This window comes from Dreissena polymorpha, chromosome 4 (genome assembly GCF_020536995.1).
Source record: "Dreissena polymorpha isolate Duluth1 chromosome 4, UMN_Dpol_1.0, whole genome shotgun sequence".
Taxonomy (NCBI): Eukaryota; Metazoa; Mollusca; class Bivalvia; order Myida; family Dreissenidae; genus Dreissena; species Dreissena polymorpha.
In genome coordinates this window covers 58,740,365-58,760,196 of record NC_068358.1, presented here as the reverse complement: position 1 = coordinate 58,760,196, position 19,832 = coordinate 58,740,365, and the positions used below count along the sequence as shown (strand labels likewise).

The 19,832-nt window shown below is 35.9% G+C and overlaps 1 protein-coding gene across 4 annotated transcripts; it reads left to right on the top strand.

Annotated features, from left to right (window-relative positions):
• LOC127876030 (kelch-like protein 8) lies at nucleotides 1–19,447 on the top strand. Of its 4 annotated transcripts, none has more exons than XM_052420874.1 (8): nucleotides 1–56; nucleotides 2,752–3,776; nucleotides 4,456–4,599; nucleotides 5,253–5,373; nucleotides 6,105–6,273; nucleotides 9,137–9,296; nucleotides 9,745–9,946; nucleotides 14,927–19,447. In XM_052420874.1, the coding sequence occupies exons 2-8, from the start codon at nucleotides 2,798–2,800 to the stop codon at nucleotides 15,045–15,047; spliced, it is 1,896 nt and encodes a 631-aa protein (XP_052276834.1). In that variant the 5' UTR covers nucleotides 1–56; nucleotides 2,752–2,797; the 3' UTR covers nucleotides 15,048–19,447. The 4 variants fall into 4 exon arrangements, with proteins under 4 accessions (XP_052276834.1, XP_052276836.1, XP_052276833.1 ...); XM_052420876.1 differs by having other exon boundaries at nucleotides 26–56; nucleotides 2,794–3,776; XM_052420873.1 differs by having other exon boundaries at nucleotides 37–251.
• The last annotated feature ends 385 nt before the right edge of the window (nucleotides 19,448–19,832 follow it).

Here is a 19,832-nt window from a genome sequence, read left to right as displayed (position 1 = left end):
AGGCAATGCGGTGTTTCGACGCAGCTGGAATGTCAACAATCCGGTGTTTCGACGCAGTATTAGAAGCACAATAATAATTCAACCTAAGTTACAATAACAATAATATTAAAACTGTTAATTTATTGTTTTTACATGTATTTTAGTTAAATACAATATTTTTAAATAGCACTGATTCTATCCAAGATGCACTATTTTGAATTTTTCTGAATGCAGACGAAAATATCGATTTCGGATAAACTTAGTTCGGACAAGTAAAATAATGGGAGGTCGAGTTCTCGTAGTTTATAAAGGGGCAGTCTTATAAATCGAAATGTTTTAATAAACATAACAATTGTGTTTATTATAATATAGTATGCACTATTCTAACTGGGTTTCAGCAATTTGATTTTGTTTATTAATAGTATTTATTTACCATTTGTTATTTCAATGTTGATTATTTATTCTGTCAATATCACAGATACTTGAAAAATATGTTGGTCCTTATACACTGTCTGTCATCAGATAGATTACCAGCTAAGCGAAAGTAAACAAACCAACCATGGATTGCAGTCAGTATTTCCTAAAATATCTAATAATAACTCGCTCCTGGATAACCAGTGCGAGTTAGGCATCTTACAGAAAAATTAATCTGTTTAAAAATGTGTATCTATCATGCAATTCGTATTGATGAAGTGTTATTTACACAAATTTATGACTGCTTGATACCGGGTTGAAATTGGAACTTCTCGAAGCAACAGCTCTTCTTTCATGATTACATGGTTTGCCATCGGGTATGGAGTTGATTTCCTATTCTTAAATGCAATATATACCATCTTAACACTATTTCTTGTCTTGGTTTGATTATTGTTCGTGGAAATCTATTAAATTAAAATGACTATAGTGTACAGCGAATAGTTGTTTATGGCAAAAGTCATGTACAGTGAATAGTTTAAGTCATGTACGGCGATAGTTGCAGCGTATTGGCCAAAGTTGTCGCAAATTAAAATGATTTTAAGAAAATATTTTTTCAATGTACATATATGTTCTTAAAAGCAGACTTTTGCCCGATTTAATGATGTATAAATCTTTATTTTAAACTTTTTTTTCGCCCCCGAATAAATATGCAAACACAGCACATGTGCTTACTTTGCGGTTGAACGCTACAACGCTGTGAACAGAAAGTCAGCTAAGTTCCAATAATTACACAAGTTGAATATAAAATCCTGATTGGAATCCACTTGTAAGTAAATATTTTATCGATTCATCTTGATTTTGAAACATAACTACAATGAAAAACACTAGAATCACATTAAACTAGAATACGGACTGAACAATGGTCGATCCATTTTTCATACCACCGCATTGACATCTGCCTGATCTATAGAGAATAACAGGTTACTGTCTGATCTTTTTGTAATATATCAGGCAAGGCTAAGAATACTATAACGGCGAGGCTTGCCAAGCTGTTTTTTTATTCGCGCCGAGCCTGATATATTACAAAAAGAGATCAGGCAGTAACCTGTGTTTCTGTTTATAGCGATTTTTTCATTATTTCTTAAAAATCGGGGACGTAGAGGTATGATAAATAGAAAAACAGGTTAGTGCCTGATCTTTTTGTAATATATCAGGCTCGGCACGAATAAAATAACGGCTCGGCAAGCCTCGCCGATATATTATTCTAAGCCTTGCCTGATATATTACAAAAAGGTCGGACAGTAACCTGTTATTCTCTATGTAGCAGGTGCCCGTAAAACAAAGCATTTTTTTTTAAAATATCAAATACCCCCTGGTATGCATAAAACGTATTCTTTGGCCATAAACGGTCTCATCGTAAAGAATATAAGTGTATTTATTTGTTTTATACCAAGATGGACACGTATTTGCGAAATTTTCATTTATTTTCCCTTACAAACTCAAAACTATTTGCTGTACACAATTTAATTTTATTGTGCTATACGCCGTACACGTCAGGTTCTATTCGCCGTACACAACAAAGTTTATATTTTATCCATGAAACATTTGCATACTAACTTGATTTTTGGTCTGAAGCTGGCATAATTGATAGTTTCTATAATTCTATTTGCACACCATTGCAAAATTCGGCAAAATTATTATATTTTCCTCGGACAAAAGGAAAAAAGATGGCCCCATGAACTTAATTTTCGGTACCAGGTAGCTGATGATTGATCTATTTCAACACTCTAATGTATTAATAAAGAAATCCCAGCTACATTCGATATAAGTTTGATATTTCCACTATTAATTTGTCACACAGTTTTTTTAAAAACGTTCGCGATAAAAATGGTAAACTTTATTCTTTTCACGAGCACTACCCCCTTCGTGATGTTTAATTTTGCTTAGCTGGTTATCTATTTCCGTTGGTGATGATAGACAGTGTATATATATGATGAATTGTTATGCCCCCGGATCGAATGATATTGTTTTTGGCTGTCTGTCTGTCATTCTGTCCCAAAACTTTAACCTTGGTTAAAGTTTGGGATAACTTTTTCAATATTGAAGGTAGCAACTTGATATTTGGCATGCATGTGTATCTCATGAAGCTGCATATTTTGAGTGGTGAAAGGTCAAGATCATTCTTCAAGGTCAAAAGTAAAAAAATAAAATCCAAGGGAAGTAATATGCTTTAAAAGGGAGATAATTTCTAAACCTGCCAAATGATATATTGAAATATTATTTCAAAGCGGCCCAACAGGGGGCATAGTGTTTCTGACATACACAATCGTTGTTTCATCTTAGATTTGTTGTTTCCAGATTTCCAATATCTACAGCAGATAAAAGTGTTTCATTTAATAGGATCATGGCAAACGCGCCGACTTTGCCACAAAGATTAGACAGTCTCGCCATGGATGAACATTATGCCATTGCTCCAAACATTGCCATACGTGAATCAGATTTCCAGCCTCGATTTGATGCAGGCGACCAGGATTCCCTTTCAAATTCAGAGGTCACCATGGAGTTTGAGACTCCTGATTTCTTCAAGGAGTCATACAAGACACTAAACACATTTTTAGACAGAAAGGAAATCTGTGATGTTGAGATTGTTTGTGGGTCGAAATCTTTCAGATGCCATCGTATCATTTTAGCAACTATCAGTGGCTATTTTAGGGCAATGTTCTTGGGCAATTTGGCAGAGAGTCGACAGGATGTTGTAGCAATTCAAGACATTGACGAAAACGTCATGGCTGACATGATAAAGTATGCTTACAGTGGAAAAATTCTTATCACTGTAGAGAATGTTCAGAGCATTTTGTATGTGTCGTGCATTCTGCAAGTTGAAAATGTTGCCAAAGTATGCTCTGAATTTATGAAGCGACACCTGAGTGCTGAGAACTGTCTTCAGGTGCATGCATTTGCGATGCAGCATAACAGAGAAAACCTTATCAAATATACACAAGATTTCATCACAGAAAACTTCATTGATGTAACCAAAACACCTGAATTTCTTTCCATGTCCTCAAACGTCATTGATTCAATTGTTGGCTCAGAGTATTTGAATGTTTCCAATGAGACAGAAGTTTTTGAGGCGATCATGTCATGGATTAAACACAACACCGCTGACCGTAAACAGCATTTAGCCATGCTGTTTTCTAAGATTAAGGTTCCCCTAATTGAAACAAGTTACCTGATGGAGAAGGTTGCTACCGATGATCTGGTGAGACTAGATCTTGGTTGCAGAGATATTCTAGATGAGGCCAAGTACTATCACATGTACCAGGGCAACCTGGTCTCAGACATCAAGCTCACCGACAGAATGAGACCCAGAAAAAGTTATGCTGGTAATAATGCAATATTTTCCTGTCAACAAAATATCATTATGCTATTAAGTCATATAGCGTTAACACTTTAAACATTTCAAGCTTTCAGAGATAATGCTGAGACTATGATGAAAAACCATATTTTCCTGTGTTTTTCTAAGAATTCAATGTATTTAGACAATATAGACAATTATTATTACCAGTGTATTAAGACTAGCCCTTCTATCCACCTTTTAAGCAGCATCTTCTGTTTTATCGCTTAAGAGTTGTCCTTGGGCACCGGACTATATGGTCCATTGAAATGGCTGTATTTTGTTGTATTTAATAGTTAAACACTGACACAAATATTTTTTACAAATAGTAAATTATTTTATTCTTGTCTTTGAATAATAATACACATTTTCAAATAGCATTTCAACCATTTAAATGGCAAACATTCAAATTAATATGCCAATGTTATAACTATTTTGCCAATCCTGCAAAAGATGGAAAAGTAGGCATGTGACTTAATTTTCTAATCTTTACATTATAACTTGATCCTTTTTTCACACTAACACAATTTTTGTCATCTTATTTTTCAAGTAATGTATATTATGTGTAATACATGTAATTGGTTTTAACTAGTTTTTAGTTTAACTACCATGTAATTTGAGGGCAGAAAAGGGGGACATTATACAAGACTTTACTATACTTCCTGTAGGTGTGCTGTTCTGTGTAGGAGGGCGGGGGGCCTCTGGAGACCCCTACAAGACTATCGAGTGCTACTATCCGATGAAGAACCGCTGGTACCAGCTCACTGAGATGCACACCCGGCGCAGGCACGTGGGCGTCTGCTGCCTCAATGGTACAGGGCATGAACACGTGTTCAGACAGTATTCATTAATTTGTTATTTTCATTAATAAATAATGTTATACTTGTAAAGAAAATAATGTTGCATTCATTAAGAAATTATATTGTATTCATTAAGAAATAATTTTGCAGTAAATTAAAAGTTAATTAGTATGCATTAAGAAACAATGTTGTATGAATTAAGACTTTATGTTGTATTCATTAATTAATAATGTTATATAAAATTAAAAAATAATGTTGTATTCACTTAAAAATGAAGAATCATTAAAAAATAAAGTTGTATTCATTAAAAAAAAGAAATTTATTGCATGGCTCACACCAAAAATTAAATTGAAATTGATTAGTTGATTAGTTGCTCAAGTGTTTTATTGATTTTAACAATTAAAAGCTAATATTGTGATTGTCTCATTAACATTGTTATCATAGATTTTAGGATAAATAGAATTTCATGTTAATGTCAGTGTGTACATATGCATAAACATCATATAATAACAAGAGTTATCTAAAAGTGTATCAAACAGATGCCATTTTTTGTATGGAAACCGCTCTAAGCCAATCAAACTATGTCATTTTTGTAGGAGGTGAATATAAGTATATGTATGTGCATAAGTTTATCAGTCATAACTATTTGTTACTCTCTTCCTCAGACCAGATCTATGCAGTTGGGGGTCACAATGGAACCAAGCATCTGGGCAGTGGCGAAGTGTTCGACCCTTTCACAGCCAAGTGGCGTAAGGTAGCCTCCATGGTTACCCAGCGGACAGGGGTGTATGCAGCAACTTCTTGATTACGTCTTTCTCTTTCAATTGTTCATGTAACTTGCTGTAATTAATTTTTACAGTTTATATTAAATTTTCTGTGGTGATGTTAGTTTTATTAATTGATTCACAAATGTTTAGAATGTTGCTTAGGATAGAATTTGTGTTGATTTGCATATAGGTCATTTAGGAATTATTACAATAATTGAATACATGTATACAGTATTTTATAAAAATCACCACCTTTGTATATTATATCAATATATGATGGGGAAATTTTACAGGTGTAAGTTTCTCCTTTGTAGTTCACAGGTGGCAAAATAATGCAATAATTTGTTTTAATATAAAATGATTTTATTCAACATACATCAAAAAAGATTCCATATGTAGTAGGCCATCAGACACCTGGCTAAGGGCTTTAGAGAGGAGGTAAAATGATCTTTTCATTCAATAATTATTACATGAGCCTCGTGCTGGGAAAACTGGGCTTAATGCCTGTTCATAAAGTGCCATTCCGGATCAGCCTGTGAAGTCTGCACAGGCTAATCTGGGAGGACACTTTCCGTTTTTATGGTGTTTTTTTTTTTCGCTGAGAGAAAGTCTCATCTTAAAAAAAATCCAGTCTAGGCAGAAAGTGTCGTCCCTAATGAGCCTTCAGGGCTTCACACGCTAATTTGGGACAACACTCAACCCATGCTGTAAGCCCAGATTTCCCAGAATAAGGCTCGTATATTTCTCCAGCCGTGGTCTTGGCCTGGCTAGCTTGGGAGGGGCCATCTATGCAGTCGGAGGGCTTGATGACAAGACGTGCTTCGACACTGTGGAGCGCTACGACCCGACCGCCAACAGCTGGACCCAGGTTGCCTCCATGAACCTTCCCAGGGGGGGAGTGGGCGTGGCTGCACTCAGGGTGAGGCTGGGGTCAGAATGTTGACCCATAGTGAGAATATCTTGCATGCGGTTCATGTGTGTGCTTCCAAATATCAAAATTCTCTTATTAAAGTTTTTTTTTAAGAGTATTTTTTTTATTGCACCATTCAGTTCATCTCATTTTCCAGCTCTATGAGTTGAATTTTATTGTCCCCTACCGGTGAAACCGGAGGGGACTTATGGTTTGCACTCCGTCTGTCAGTCAGTCCGTCACACTTTTCTGGATCCTGCGATTACTTTAAAAGTTCTTCGTATTTTTTAATGAAACTTGAAACATGGATAGATGGCAATATGGAGATTATGCACGTCATTTCATTTTGTTCCTACGTCAAAAATTATGGTTGCTACGACAACAAATATATATTTAAAAAAAAATTGTACTGACTGGTGGAGTTTCACCGGTAGGGGACCATATTGCTTGGCAATCTCTTGTTAAATATAATTTTTTTAAACCCTTTATTCTCAATTTCAAAGTATTTTTAAGATGAAATTCCATATTTTAGTCAAAATGTCGAGATTTTTATGCCCCCCTTCGAAGAAGAGGGGGTATATTGTATTGTCGGTCGGTCCGTCCGTCGGTCGGTTCGTCCGTCGGTCCGTCCACCAGATGGTTTCCGGATGATAACTCAAGAACGCTTAGGACTAGGATCATGAAACTTCATAGGTACATTGATCATGACTGGCAGATGACCCCTATTCATTTTCAGGTCACTAGGTCAAAGGTTACTGACTCTAAACAGTTGAACGGTTTCCGAATGATAGCTCAAGAATGCTTAAGCCTAGGATCATGAAACTTCATAGGAACATTGATCATGACTAGCAGATGACCCCTAATGATTTTCAGGTCACTAGATCAAAGGTCAAGGTCACAGTGACTCGAAACAGTAAAATTGTTTCCGGATGATAACTCAAGAATGCTTACGCCTAGGATCATAAAACTTCATAGGAACATTGATCATGACTTGCAGATGACCCCTATTGATTTTCAGGTCACTTGGTCAAAGGTCAAGGTCACAGTGACTCGAAACAGTAAAATGGTTTCCGCATGATAACTCAAGAATGCTTACGCCTAGGATCATGAAACTTCATAGGTACATTGATAATGACTGGCAGATGACCCCATTGATTTTCAGGTCACCAGGTCAAAGGTCAAGGTCACAGTGACTTGAAACAGTAAAACAGTTTCCGGATGAAAAACTTTAACCTTGGTTAAAGTTTGATAACTTTTTATGTCTGTCGGTCCGTCCACCGGATGGTCTCCGGATGATAACTCAAGAATGTTTAGGCCTTGGATCATGAAACTTCATAGGTACATTGATCATGACTGGCAGATGACCCCTATTGATTTTCAGGTCACTAGGTCAAAGGTCAAGGTCACAGTGACTCGAAACAGTTAACTGGTTTCAGGATGATAACTCTAGAATGCTTACGCCTAGGATCATGAAACTTCATAGGTACATTGATAACGACTGGCAGATGACCCCTATTGATTCTTAAGTCACTAGGTCAAAGGTCAAGGTCACTGACTTGAAATAGTAAAATGGTTTTCGGATGATAACTCAAGAATGCTTATGCCTAGGATCATGAAACTTTATAGGTACATTGATCATGACTAGCAGATGACCCCTAATGATTTTCAGGTCACTAGGTCAAAGGTCAAGGTCACAGTGACAAAAAACGTATTCACACAATGGCTGCCACTACAACTGACAGCCCATATGGGGGGCATGCATGTTTTACAAACAGCCCTTGTTTAATTCCAAATCCAAATGGCCCTTGACCTATTCCCTATATGTTGAAGAAACACTGCCTAATTAAGATTAAGATGAGGAATCATTAACTTTTTTCTTTGGTAACCAAATATTTCATTTTTATTTAGCAGCAACCCCCCATACTTAATACAATTAATGCAACAGTTGCTGGTTAACACCATACCCTATCCACCCATGTCATCTCTTTTGTCACAAATTCCCGTTTTCCTTATATAACAGGGGCCGAAATATGTCTTCTTACCTTAGCCAAACTTTTCAACCATGCACTCTTTCCCAATAATTTGACTTCAAACGTTAAATATTTGTTCCCCTGGAATAAGTTTGTTGTGATAATTAAACCTCAAACTTCATATCAAGCCATTTGAAAAATGCCTGTATCAGGAAGTTTACTTATGTTAAAAGTTGTTTATTTTTTCCAATCAAAACTTAACATAATTTTTGGATTGCAGTTAAATGAATAGTGGTATGAACAAACCATGCGAAAGACAAAACAATCTTAACCAGACATGAGGTCCAATAACTTTTCAAATTTACCGCACCTCACTAGATTTAATCCAACCTGGCTCTTCTTTAATCAAACTTATGGTGTCGCCTACAAAGAGGTGCAGTATTTGACTGGTTCTAAGAATCGCGCATGGAGTTTGTTACATCAACATTTAAGATAGCAAGTTCGACTGGTTGGTGAAATCTGTTTTATTTTAAAGTTAAATAATCTATGAAGGTAAAAAAACCATAAACCAGTTGTTTTTTGTTTATATATTCCTAGTTTTGATTCCATTTTTTACCAATACAAAATTTTATGTATATTTGTTTGTCGGACAGTTTTGACAATAATATCGGACCTAAGCAAATTGAAGGAAATGTCTGAGGCCGGACATCTTTCGCATGGGATAAAGAACTAAAGAGAAACATGCTTTTGAGTGCCTAGCATATAATTAACATGTTTTACTCATCATGCTATTTGTTGCCTATTAAAGGATGTCATCATATATTCAGATTTTAAAATGTGGCAGGCATAATTAATTTATCATTGGACATGCCTTTTACGGTTTACTTACTGTTGGAACCCAGGGCCAGCTCTATGCGATAGGTGGCAATGACGGTACATCCTCACTGGATCAGTGTGAGGTCTATGACCCATTCATCAACAAGTGGACCCTGCTGTCCCCAATGACAAACAAGAGGGCAGGGGCTGGGGTGGCAGTACTTGATGGCTACATTTATGCTGTGGGTTAGTTTAAACCTGTTTTTTTTTTCTGCTTCATTGCATCGAAAGGCTTTGCTCTTATTGATATTCTTTTTGAGTCTGTGTCTTAGGATTGTTAACATCTTGGGAACGCTCCCTGAGTGGGGATAAAATTCGAGACTTCAAGGTCACAGGGTAGGCACCATTGTTACCTTGCATAGGTTGTGATATCTGGGTGTAATTTACTCCCAGCTGTTGTTTTAGGACGACCCAAATTGCAGCTTCCAGATTTGCAATGAAAGAAGTTTTATCATTTAAGAGTGGACAAAGAGTGAATGTGTAAGAATATTATTTGAAGTGCATTTCAAAATATATAAAAAATCTCTGCCATTCTGTCACTGTCAAAATTTGCAAATATAATGAGCAAACCTTCCAAAATTAAAACATTCAGTTTGTCAAAATCTTTGCATGCTCGAAAATGTACTCGAATTAGGAGGATTTGATGACAATGCTTCGCTCGACACCTGCGAACGGTTTGACCCAAAAACTGGACGCTGGACTATGCTCTCCAAATTGTCGTGTCCAAGAGGCGGTGTAGGAGTTGCTGCCCTTGGTGGGAGACTGTACGCTGTCGGGGGCCATGATGGGCAGAACTACCTGAATTCTGTGGAAGCGTACGATCCGCTGAAAAATTGGTGAGTGTGCTGGTTTATTTATGGAGAATGTGTTATGATTGTTTAAATGTTTACGAGCTTGGTCAGTTAAAAATGCATAAATCAATACATTTACCTAGAATTCTAGAGGTGATAGTGTTTATGAAAATCAGAAAGTTGTTTTACGGCGTTGTATAAATAAAAAAATTATGACTGACAAAATCTGTGATACAAAGGGCTGTATTGATTGTGGGGCACATGGGCTTGTTCCCCCAACTGCCTTTACTCAGGTGAACCATCAGCTTATTGTTCCCTACCGGTTTCACTGGAGGGGACTTAAGGTTTGCGCTCTGTGCGTCTGTCCGTCTGTCTGTGAGTCTGTCTGTCACACTTTTCTGGATCCTGCGATAACTTTAAAAGCTCTTAATATTTTTTCATGAAACTTGAAACATGGATAGATGGCAATATGGACATTATGCACGTCATTTCATTTTGTTCCTACGTCAAAAATTTTGGTTGCTAGGGCAACAAATTGACTAGAAATACTGCTGAAAATGGTGGTTTTCTGGATCCTGCTATAACTTTAAAAGTTCTTAATATTTTTTCATGAAACTTGCAACATGGATAGATGGCAATATGGACATTATGCACGTCATTTCATTTTGTTCCTACGTTAAAAATTGTGGTTGCTATGGCAACCAAAAAAAATATTAAAAGATTCTGACAATGGTGGAATTTCTGACAAATTTTGGAGCCGGTAGGGGACCATATTGCTTGACAATGGCCTTGTTACTGTATATGGCATAGGTTTTATATGGAAAAAGTACATTTCTACGCTAGCCTGAACTGATTGGTATTGCTTATTATTGACTTACACCTAACAGCGCTGCTAAAGTGGAAGGGAATGAGGGACACAAATGTGCGTCAAGCTCATAACAAATAGAATACATGGACACTTTTGCCCCTTATTTTACCTTTATCGCTTATGGCCTGCAAGGCTTGGCTTATGGTTAGAAGATTGCAATGCATTGTAGGCGCAAGAGAGATTACAGGTTTGTTGCTGATTCCAAGAAGATCTTTATCGTGGCATTCATATCACCTCCTTAAGAACAGAATTTCAAGGCATTGTAGACACTATGAGGAAACATGTTGTCAGTTGACACCAAGTATATAACCTAATCCAACATTTGTAGCGCCACTTTGTAAAGAAGGTCAATTAAGAGTTAGTTTTCAGAAATACCGGGTACTTCAATTTTACTGATATAATTAACTTTCTAAGCATACAAGTGCATGTGAATTGGTTCCCATTTCATGGTAGAACATGTTTTTTATGCCCTCCTTTGAAGAAGAGGGGGTATATTGTTTTACACATGTCGGTCCATCTGTCGGTTCGTTTGTCCGTCCGCCAAATGGTTTCCGGATGATAAGTCAAGAACGCTTAGGCCTGGGATCAGGAAAGTTCATAGGTACATTGATCATGATTGGCAGATGACCCCTATTGATTTTCAGGTCATTAGGTCAAAGGTCAAGGTCACAGTGACTTGAAACAGTAAAATGGTTTCTGGATGATAACTCACGAATACTTAGGGTTAGGATCAGGAAAGTTCATGGGGACATTGGTCATGACTGACAGATTGACTTTCAGGACTTAAGGTCAAAGTTCAAGGTCACAGTGACCTAAAGCAGTAAAATGCTTTCCGGATGATAACTCAAGAACACTTAGGCCTGGTATCAGGAAAGTTCATAGGAACATTGGTTATGACAGGCAGATGACCCCTATTGACTTTCAGTTCACTAGGTCAAAGTTCAAGGTCACAGTGACTCGAAACAGTAAAATGGTTTCCGGATGATAACTCAAGAACGCTTAAGCCTGGGATCAGGAAAGTTCATAGGGACATTGGTCATGACGGACAGATGACCCCTATTGATTTTCAGTACTCAAGGTCAAAGGTCAAGGTCACAGTGACTTGAAACAGTAAAATAGTTTCCAGATGATAACTCACAAATGCTTAGGGTTAGTATCAGGAAAGTTCATAGGGACATCGGTCATGACCGACAGATGAACCCTATTGATTTTCACGACTCTAGGTCAAAGTTTAAGGTCACAGTCACCTGAAGCAGTAAAATGGTTTCCGGATGATAACTCAAGAATGCTTAAGCCTGGGATCAGCAAAGTTCATAAGGACATTGGTCATGACCGGCAGATGACCCCTATTGATTTTCAGGTCACTAGGTCAAAGTTTAAGGTCACAGTGACTCTAAGCAGTAATATATATCTGGTTGAAGTTTATGACAAATAAACAACAGACTCTCGTCAGCAACTCCATGAGTCATGCGAGCAATTCTTCTTTAAATTGCCAATCATACTCTAACGTATTTACACAATGGCTGCCACTACAACTGACAGCCCATTTGGGGGACATGCGTGTTTTACAAACAGCCCTTGTTTTATCAGTGTTTTGTGTTTGAATGGTTGGTAATGATAAAATAGTCCCAACCCCATCCAAAGCCCTATATACTTGTTAAGTTGTGATCATGAAACTAAATAGAGACCTTAAATCTATGTGGCTTATGGTAATAATTAATTAAACTGAACTTTGGCTATTTGATGTACACAATTGAAAAGTAATACATCTGTGAAACCATCCACTTATCAATCGCGAGATATTTGTTTCAAGCTGCAACACTTTGTTGGTAACTACGGTAGTGCGAGGCGGTTTACTAATACGTTTTATGGCGACACAGCATTCATGCGTATATTTCTTTAACCAGGTATTCCTTTGACATGTTAGCACATTGCATGTGGCTTTTTTTGGTTCAGTCAATGATTCTCTAATTGCAGATTGTGGTGACATGCATACATCCCCAGAAAAAGGTTATTTATTAAGATCCTGTAATTAAAATGTATAATTTAATAACCCAAACACTCATTTATATTTAAAATCTATCAATTTTTTTTTTTTTCAATCTTGGTAAACTATTAATAAAAAAGAATGCCCATATGCCAGTCAGCCTCACTAATTTACAATAAACGCTTAATTAATTAAAATCGGTACAAATAAGAATATCTGTCCTTTGGATGCTATGATATCAGTTCACTAAGACCTTGTATGGTCAGTAAGAAGCCTTGTGCATTGATATTACATATCTGGGCCACTCTGTTTTAGCTGGTCAAGAGAGGCCCCCATAGAGATATCTCGGGCCGGGGCAGGCGTGGCCCTACTCCCGGGCTCAGTTTCTCTGATCCCCCGTCACCTTGAGACCTATAGCAACACCCCATGTTGTCGGGGTGGGGCAGGTAGGGTGTTACCCAAGACTAGAGCTTGAGTCTCCTGTACTGAGCTCAGCGCTTGGAGATATATCTTATGCTCTTTATTACCACGTTCAATGTGTTTGTAATATTATTAAAGCCCCACTACGGGAAAACAGCTCTTAATGCATGTGCATTAAAATTCATCCCATCCGCACAGGCTATAATCAGGGACAACCCATTTAGCTTTTATGGAAATTTCATGTAATGGAGGTACTTTCAAAACAAAATCTTGTGTAGGCAGAAAGTGTTGTCCCTGATTATCCTGTACAGACTGCTCCGGCTAACCGGGGACAACACTATGGGCACATGCATTAAGCCAAGTTTTTCCAGAATGAGGATTATTATACTTATGTTGCATCTGAACGATCTGTGAGGCCTAATTATTGTTTGTGCAATAATACACCTTTAAACAAAGTTTAAGAGGGGGTATATTGGAGTCATTCAGTCGGTTTTTTGATTGGTCGTTGAGTCTGACGAAAGTGTGTTTCTACCTTCACATTTCTGAGGCCACTAAATTGAAAGTTCAAATATGTCATCACAACATAGATGTATAGATGTGCATGTAATCGACACATTCCTTAAGTATTTGACTTTGAAACTTAGTTGACGAAGTGATGCAGGGTATTGGTAACGTTTGTGATAAAACTCTAGTTATATTTTTTTTCGCTTTATATTGTAGCATCCACTGTTTACATGATCTTACTATGTCGCTACTATCTTTATCTCCCAATTTATCCTTTCTTTTATAAATTGGTTTACCTTTGTTTCAGCAAGTTGTTTTTGTAGCGCTCCAGTTCTTGCTTATGCAGTGCTTTATTTGTAGCTTTCAACAAATTTAATAGATTTATGTAATTCTGACCCATGATAAATGTTCAATATGAATGTTATTTTTTAGTTCAACTGAATACAATACATGTATATGAAATATTAAGTGAACACTCCTGTCACTGTTAAGACTTTAGCGTACATTCTAGTAACAATACTCAACCATTCATTAATTTATACAAGAGTAAGTGGTTAATCGTAATTTCACATTGATCAATAGTAAAATTGTGATAATTGAAAAAAATTCTTATGTTTGCATGATAAATACTGATTTTAAGATAGATAAAGAACACAAAAGTTATCAAATTAACATAGTCATAAGCAATTGGTATGTTGTTTTTCCACAGTTTTATTAACAATTTGATCATATTTGTCAAAACTTGTCAGACTCAAGATAATTGCATTATCCTTGTTTATCATCCAATAAATAGGTATTTTTTGTCCCCTACCAGTAAAAACCGGAGGGGACTTATGGTTTGCACTCCGTCTGTCAGTCAGTCAGTCCGTCACACTTTTCTGGATCCTGCGATAACTTTAAAAGTTCTTAATATTTTTTAATGAAACTTGAAACATGGGTAGATGGCAATATGGATATTATGCACGTCATTTCATTTTGTGCCTACGTCAAAAATTCTGGTTGCTATGGCAACAAATATTTAAAAAAAATAATTTTTTACTGACAATGGTGGAGTTTTACCGGTAGGGGACCATATTGCTTGGCAATCTCTTGTCATTCGGATGCATATCTCTGAAACACTTGGACTAAATCCTTAGTGGTTTAATTCCTACTTATGAGAATTCCACGTTTGATAATATTCCAATGATAAATGAAAACTTCAGAATTATTTCGTTCACACCTAACTGCATTCTCTATTCTGTTTCAGCTGGGAAACTGTAGGTCACATGACAGACCATCGAGCAGGGGCGGGACTGGCGTGCTGTCCAATGAAGATTTCAACGTTCTCCTATCTCAAGGGAGCGCAGTCTGCCAGTGGCCCACTGTAGACTAGCAAAAACAATGATCAATATACATGTAGCTGAAATGGGACCTGAATAGTAATTGATCTACATCAGTTGGGACCTGAATACCCTAGGCTTTTTTCTGGTGGATATTTCTGTCTTTTTCAAATTGGCAAACTGTCTCATTGAAATTTCAATGGTCTAGCTTGAAGAGTACTTTGGAAGCGTCAAGTGAGCGGAGATCACTCTGAACCAAAAGGGACCCGTTGGCATTTGTCGTGTGTGTTTTCTTGTCTGAACATGTGGAAAGGTGGACAGTGACAACCTGGATCAAGTGTTTATTGCTTGCATATGCTAATGTTCCCACAAGCGTGTCCTGGTTTTCTTTCCTTAAAGTAACATTTAGTATGGACCACTGTAAACAAGTTAATGTTGTTCAGTTTAGATAGATTGCTATCACCTAAATAAGTGTTGTAATATTGAACTTTTGTATGGTTTTGAAATAGGCTTTCTGTCCGTCTTGATCAATGAGTTCATGTACATGTACTTTGAAAGAGTGGCCTCTCTATTAAGTCGTAATCTGTCAAGACACACAGTGCCATGAACATTTCTGTGGTTTCTTTTCTGAGCCCTGTTTTTAAACATACTTATACATTTCTTAAACTTAATCGCTGTGTCTTCAGATTCGTTTAATATTATTCTAGAAACTAGTCTTAAGTTACTAATGTAGCTTAGTGAAATTGGCCTGGAAAGTATTTTTGAAGAAAGGACCACTGCATGCAAGTTGATCCTTTTGTAAAGGTAAAGTCTATATTTTGCTTTATGATACTAGACTTATCTTCAACTGGCATTTAGCCCCTGATCATCAGGATATAAGTCGTTCATTTAAATTTCACATTACATTGTGGCAAAAAGTGTCATGAAGCCTTCTATCGCAGATTTACATTTTTTTTATTTACATGGTTTATGTGTAACAAATATTACTTAAAATTGATTTGGTTCTTATAAAGAATTAATTTGCTAGTACTGTTTGGTAATAGAGAATCTTTGTGAGGAAATTTGTAAAGAATGCACTCTTCTATAGCTTAACTATGTTTCTTACTCTACATGTATGTTTTACTGTTCCATGATGATTTTCTTCTATTCACGCAAGTAAAGCAATCTCTATGATATTTTGTATCAAAACTATGGTATTACATACTCAACTTACTGGTCTCTATTTCATAAATCAAAATTGTCACGTAAACATTTTATTATGACCCCGGATCGAAAGATCGGGGGTATATTGTTTTTGGCCTGTCTGTCATTGTATCTGTGTGTCTGTCCCAAAACTTTAACCTTGGTCATAACTTTTGCAATATTGAAGATAGCAACTTCATATTCGGCATGCATGTGTATCTCATGGAGCTGCACATTTTGAGTGGTGAAAGGTCAAGGTCATCCAAGGTCAAAAATATGGCTTCAAAGCGGCGCAGTAGGGGGAATTGTGTTTCTGACAAACACATCTCTTGTTTAAATTTATATAAAAACACAAAATGTCATTAATTGTGAATTGCTGACAATTTTGGCATGATATATGTCATTTTTCACATTGTCTCTGGCCTAAGTTGAGCTCTGTTGCCAAAAGATGTGCTGTACAGCCAGAATACATTGATAACTCTAGATCATACTGTACTCAACTAAAAGTAATATCAACTGTCTCGTCCAAAGAGAGTACGGTGTCATTTATGGCCCATCAAAGAATTCTTGTGTTGATAAAATTTTAAACATATCTTCTGGACTAAATGTTTGTCATTATTATAAAACAGTGGAGTGGTGATAACATATCAGAGGCGGTTAAATATTTAAAGTTATTTAACTGCATACGGTTGTAGGCTTTGCTCCGAAATCTGTTGATGTTAATAACCAGCTGATCTTTTTTTTTAAACATTTGTATGCAATTGGCTGTTATTTTCTGTTTGCTGTTTAACAAATTGATCAAAATTACTTTGTTTCAAGCTTTTTTGTATGTGGCTTGTTGATAGCTTTTCTTCAAATGTTTGGTAATTTTGTCGTAATGGAATCATTTTACTTGGTATTTGTGTGTTTGTGCTCAAAGCATCACTTTTGGATATTATTGTTTGTGCAATTAGTTTTTCAAATCCATTATAGAATCTTAGTTAAGATTTTAAAGTTTTACGCAACTGTAAAAGTCCATTATGGTAGACCATTTGAGTTGCATCATCTAAAAATGGGTTTTATGCAATATGCGGCCAGCATCTTAAGACCAGCCTGCGCAATCTGGTCAGGATCTACGCTGTCTGAATAGTCATACAAGGTTTTGTCTCACATTATTGGACGTGGTAGCTTCAGAGCAAACTGTGCTGAGGCGCAGGCTGGTCTGGAGCTATGCTGGTCAGATTAGGTACAAGACCCATTTTCACATGGCACAACTCATTTTAATACTTGCGTAAAAATACAGCTTTCTAGTTTAATACCAATAGGTAAATTCAAAGAATTAAAATGTTTTTCAGAAATACGTAAAAGCCCGTCTTATATAAGATAACCCACAGTGCTTTATAACTTGATTTTGGCCTATTTTGATGAATACATGCAAAGAACAGATGTGCAAGCATTTGTGTTCTTAGTATGCTTATAGCTTTTGCTGTTAAAATATTGCTGAGCTGTAATATAATTGCTGTTTTAATTGCATTAAATGTTGTTATATGTCTCTCATTTATTGTTAACTGACCATACAGCTTAGTGTTTGTTTTGATTTGTTTTTATTGCATTATAATTATATATTTTTATTATGACAGAAATGTTCTGAATTCTGACTGGATAATCCCATCAGGTGTCCTGTTTTTCGTGTCCTGATGAAACTGCTACATATGCAAATAAGGACATAAATAGTCATGACTGTACTTCCATTTAATAAACAAAATGCCAAATGATTTCACTATTTTTTGTGAACCGTTATGACATTGCTTGTCCGTTATGACATTGCTCGTCATTTGTCAATACCAAAATGAAGTCATAGTTCGGCGCAAACGTCAATAATAATGAAATTACAACTTAAACTTGATTCATCTCCAGCAAATACTGGTAGAATTCTACTTTGGCCTTTAGAGTGTTTAAGTTACTGATAATATTATTTTTGTGTTGTAATTGTTTGTGCTGAACAGTATTTTCTGCATTTCATAAGGGAATGAAGAGTCTGGAAAACTACATGCAATTGAGCATAATTTTCCCCAACAGTAATTTGGTAATGCTGAAAAATAATCTTCAGTTTTAATAAATATTTGTTTTGCTTTTTTTTAATTCTAGTTCTTTTTAACATTCGTCTATAAGTAATGGTAATGCTTAAGAAATCTTCTTGATTGATTCTGTAAATTCTGAAATGTATGCAAGTGCAAGTTTTTGTTTGTGTTGCTTTGGTTTCATTTACATTTTCTGGACCAAATTTCGGCCATGTTCATGGTATGTTAACATATCAGAGACAGTTAAATTTACGTTTCAAGATATTTTAAAGGGATAATACATCTTTTTTGGCATTGTTTAGGCTGGTTTGTGTTTGTTTTTCATTTTTCTTCAGTGTGGTATCATTTTCAGTACATCGATATATCTCATGCAATTCAACTCCAAACATAACGAGAGTTTTCGAATACTACAGCTAAATGTGCGGTTAGTTTAGTTTTGACTAATTATTTTAGACAAATAGTACATGTATTTCTAATAAATAACTAAAAAACTAGCATCAGTATCATTTGTTTCAAATTAATAAAATAACCTACTCTACCCTTTTTCAGTTTTTTGCTTGTAAAACTTACCATATTTTCTCATTATAAAGGTGCACCTCCTGATAACTTCTGTGATACTGTTATAGTGTTGTTTGTGTTTGTTTTTCATGTGTTTCTGTTACCGGTATGTCATTTAAAGCATATGGAGTTTAAGTGTTTCTGTTATGTCATTGAAAGCATATGTAGAATACATGTATATATATATATTGCATACAGATCATTGTATTTCATTTTAACATGAACATGCCATTTAACCTGGCCATCCTTTTTTATCTGATATTTTAAAACAGAACATTTCATGTTTTATTCCATAGTTAAAACACCTAGAAATGCTTCCATTTGACATGAATTCCCCGTCAAATTATCAAATGGGTGTTGTGTGACAGACATTGTGTGAACTATAAACACAGACCTTTAAGCAAAAGCAATACTTAGGGCATGCAACACATGGCTGTGATACAATTATCAATTTTGCGGATTTATTTGGGAATCCCAAATGCATAATAAAAGAACAACCTAAACACTAACATCTATTTTAAATTCAGTAAAATCATTTACCAGTTTATTTGTCAGCACGAAATTTCATGTTTTTTTTAAATCACATTTGTGTGGAGATATGTTAATTTGTTGATTTTGGCAAACAAATCATGGAGTATGCATAGATAATTACCAAGTGTTTGTTATGTGTCCATGCTAAATTACAGTTGGGAGAGGTAGGTGGTTCCCTGTTTATCATATTCCAATTTACTAGTCCACTGATTATCAAATGCTTATTAACTATTGTTAACCATTGTTACTAAATGACAGTAAATGGATTGGCAGGACTGAATGACCAGAGATGGTGCCAATATTATTTGATAAACACTAAATGCAAGCAAACTATTTTGCTTAATTTTCAATATCGCTTAAACTGCTTTGCATCACAAATATCTGCTGACTTTGCGTACAATAATTTAATACAAATGTCATGATATGATGATCCAAAATAAGTTTGAAATTCAATCATACACAATAAAGTTGTGTGCCGAAAACAAACATTACTCGCACTATA

Coding starts and splice junctions, on each gene's coding strand:
- LOC127876030 (XM_052420873.1), top strand. CDS start 208: ATGCAGACGAAAATATCGATTTCGGATAAACTTAGTTCGGACAA. Junction 4,600..5,252: donor GGGCGTCTGCTGCCTCAATG/GTACAGGGCATG, acceptor TCTCTTCCTCAG/ACCAGATCTATGCAGTTGGG. Junction 6,274..9,136: donor TGGGCGTGGCTGCACTCAGG/GTGAGGCTGGGG, acceptor GTTGGAACCCAG/GGCCAGCTCTATGCGATAGG.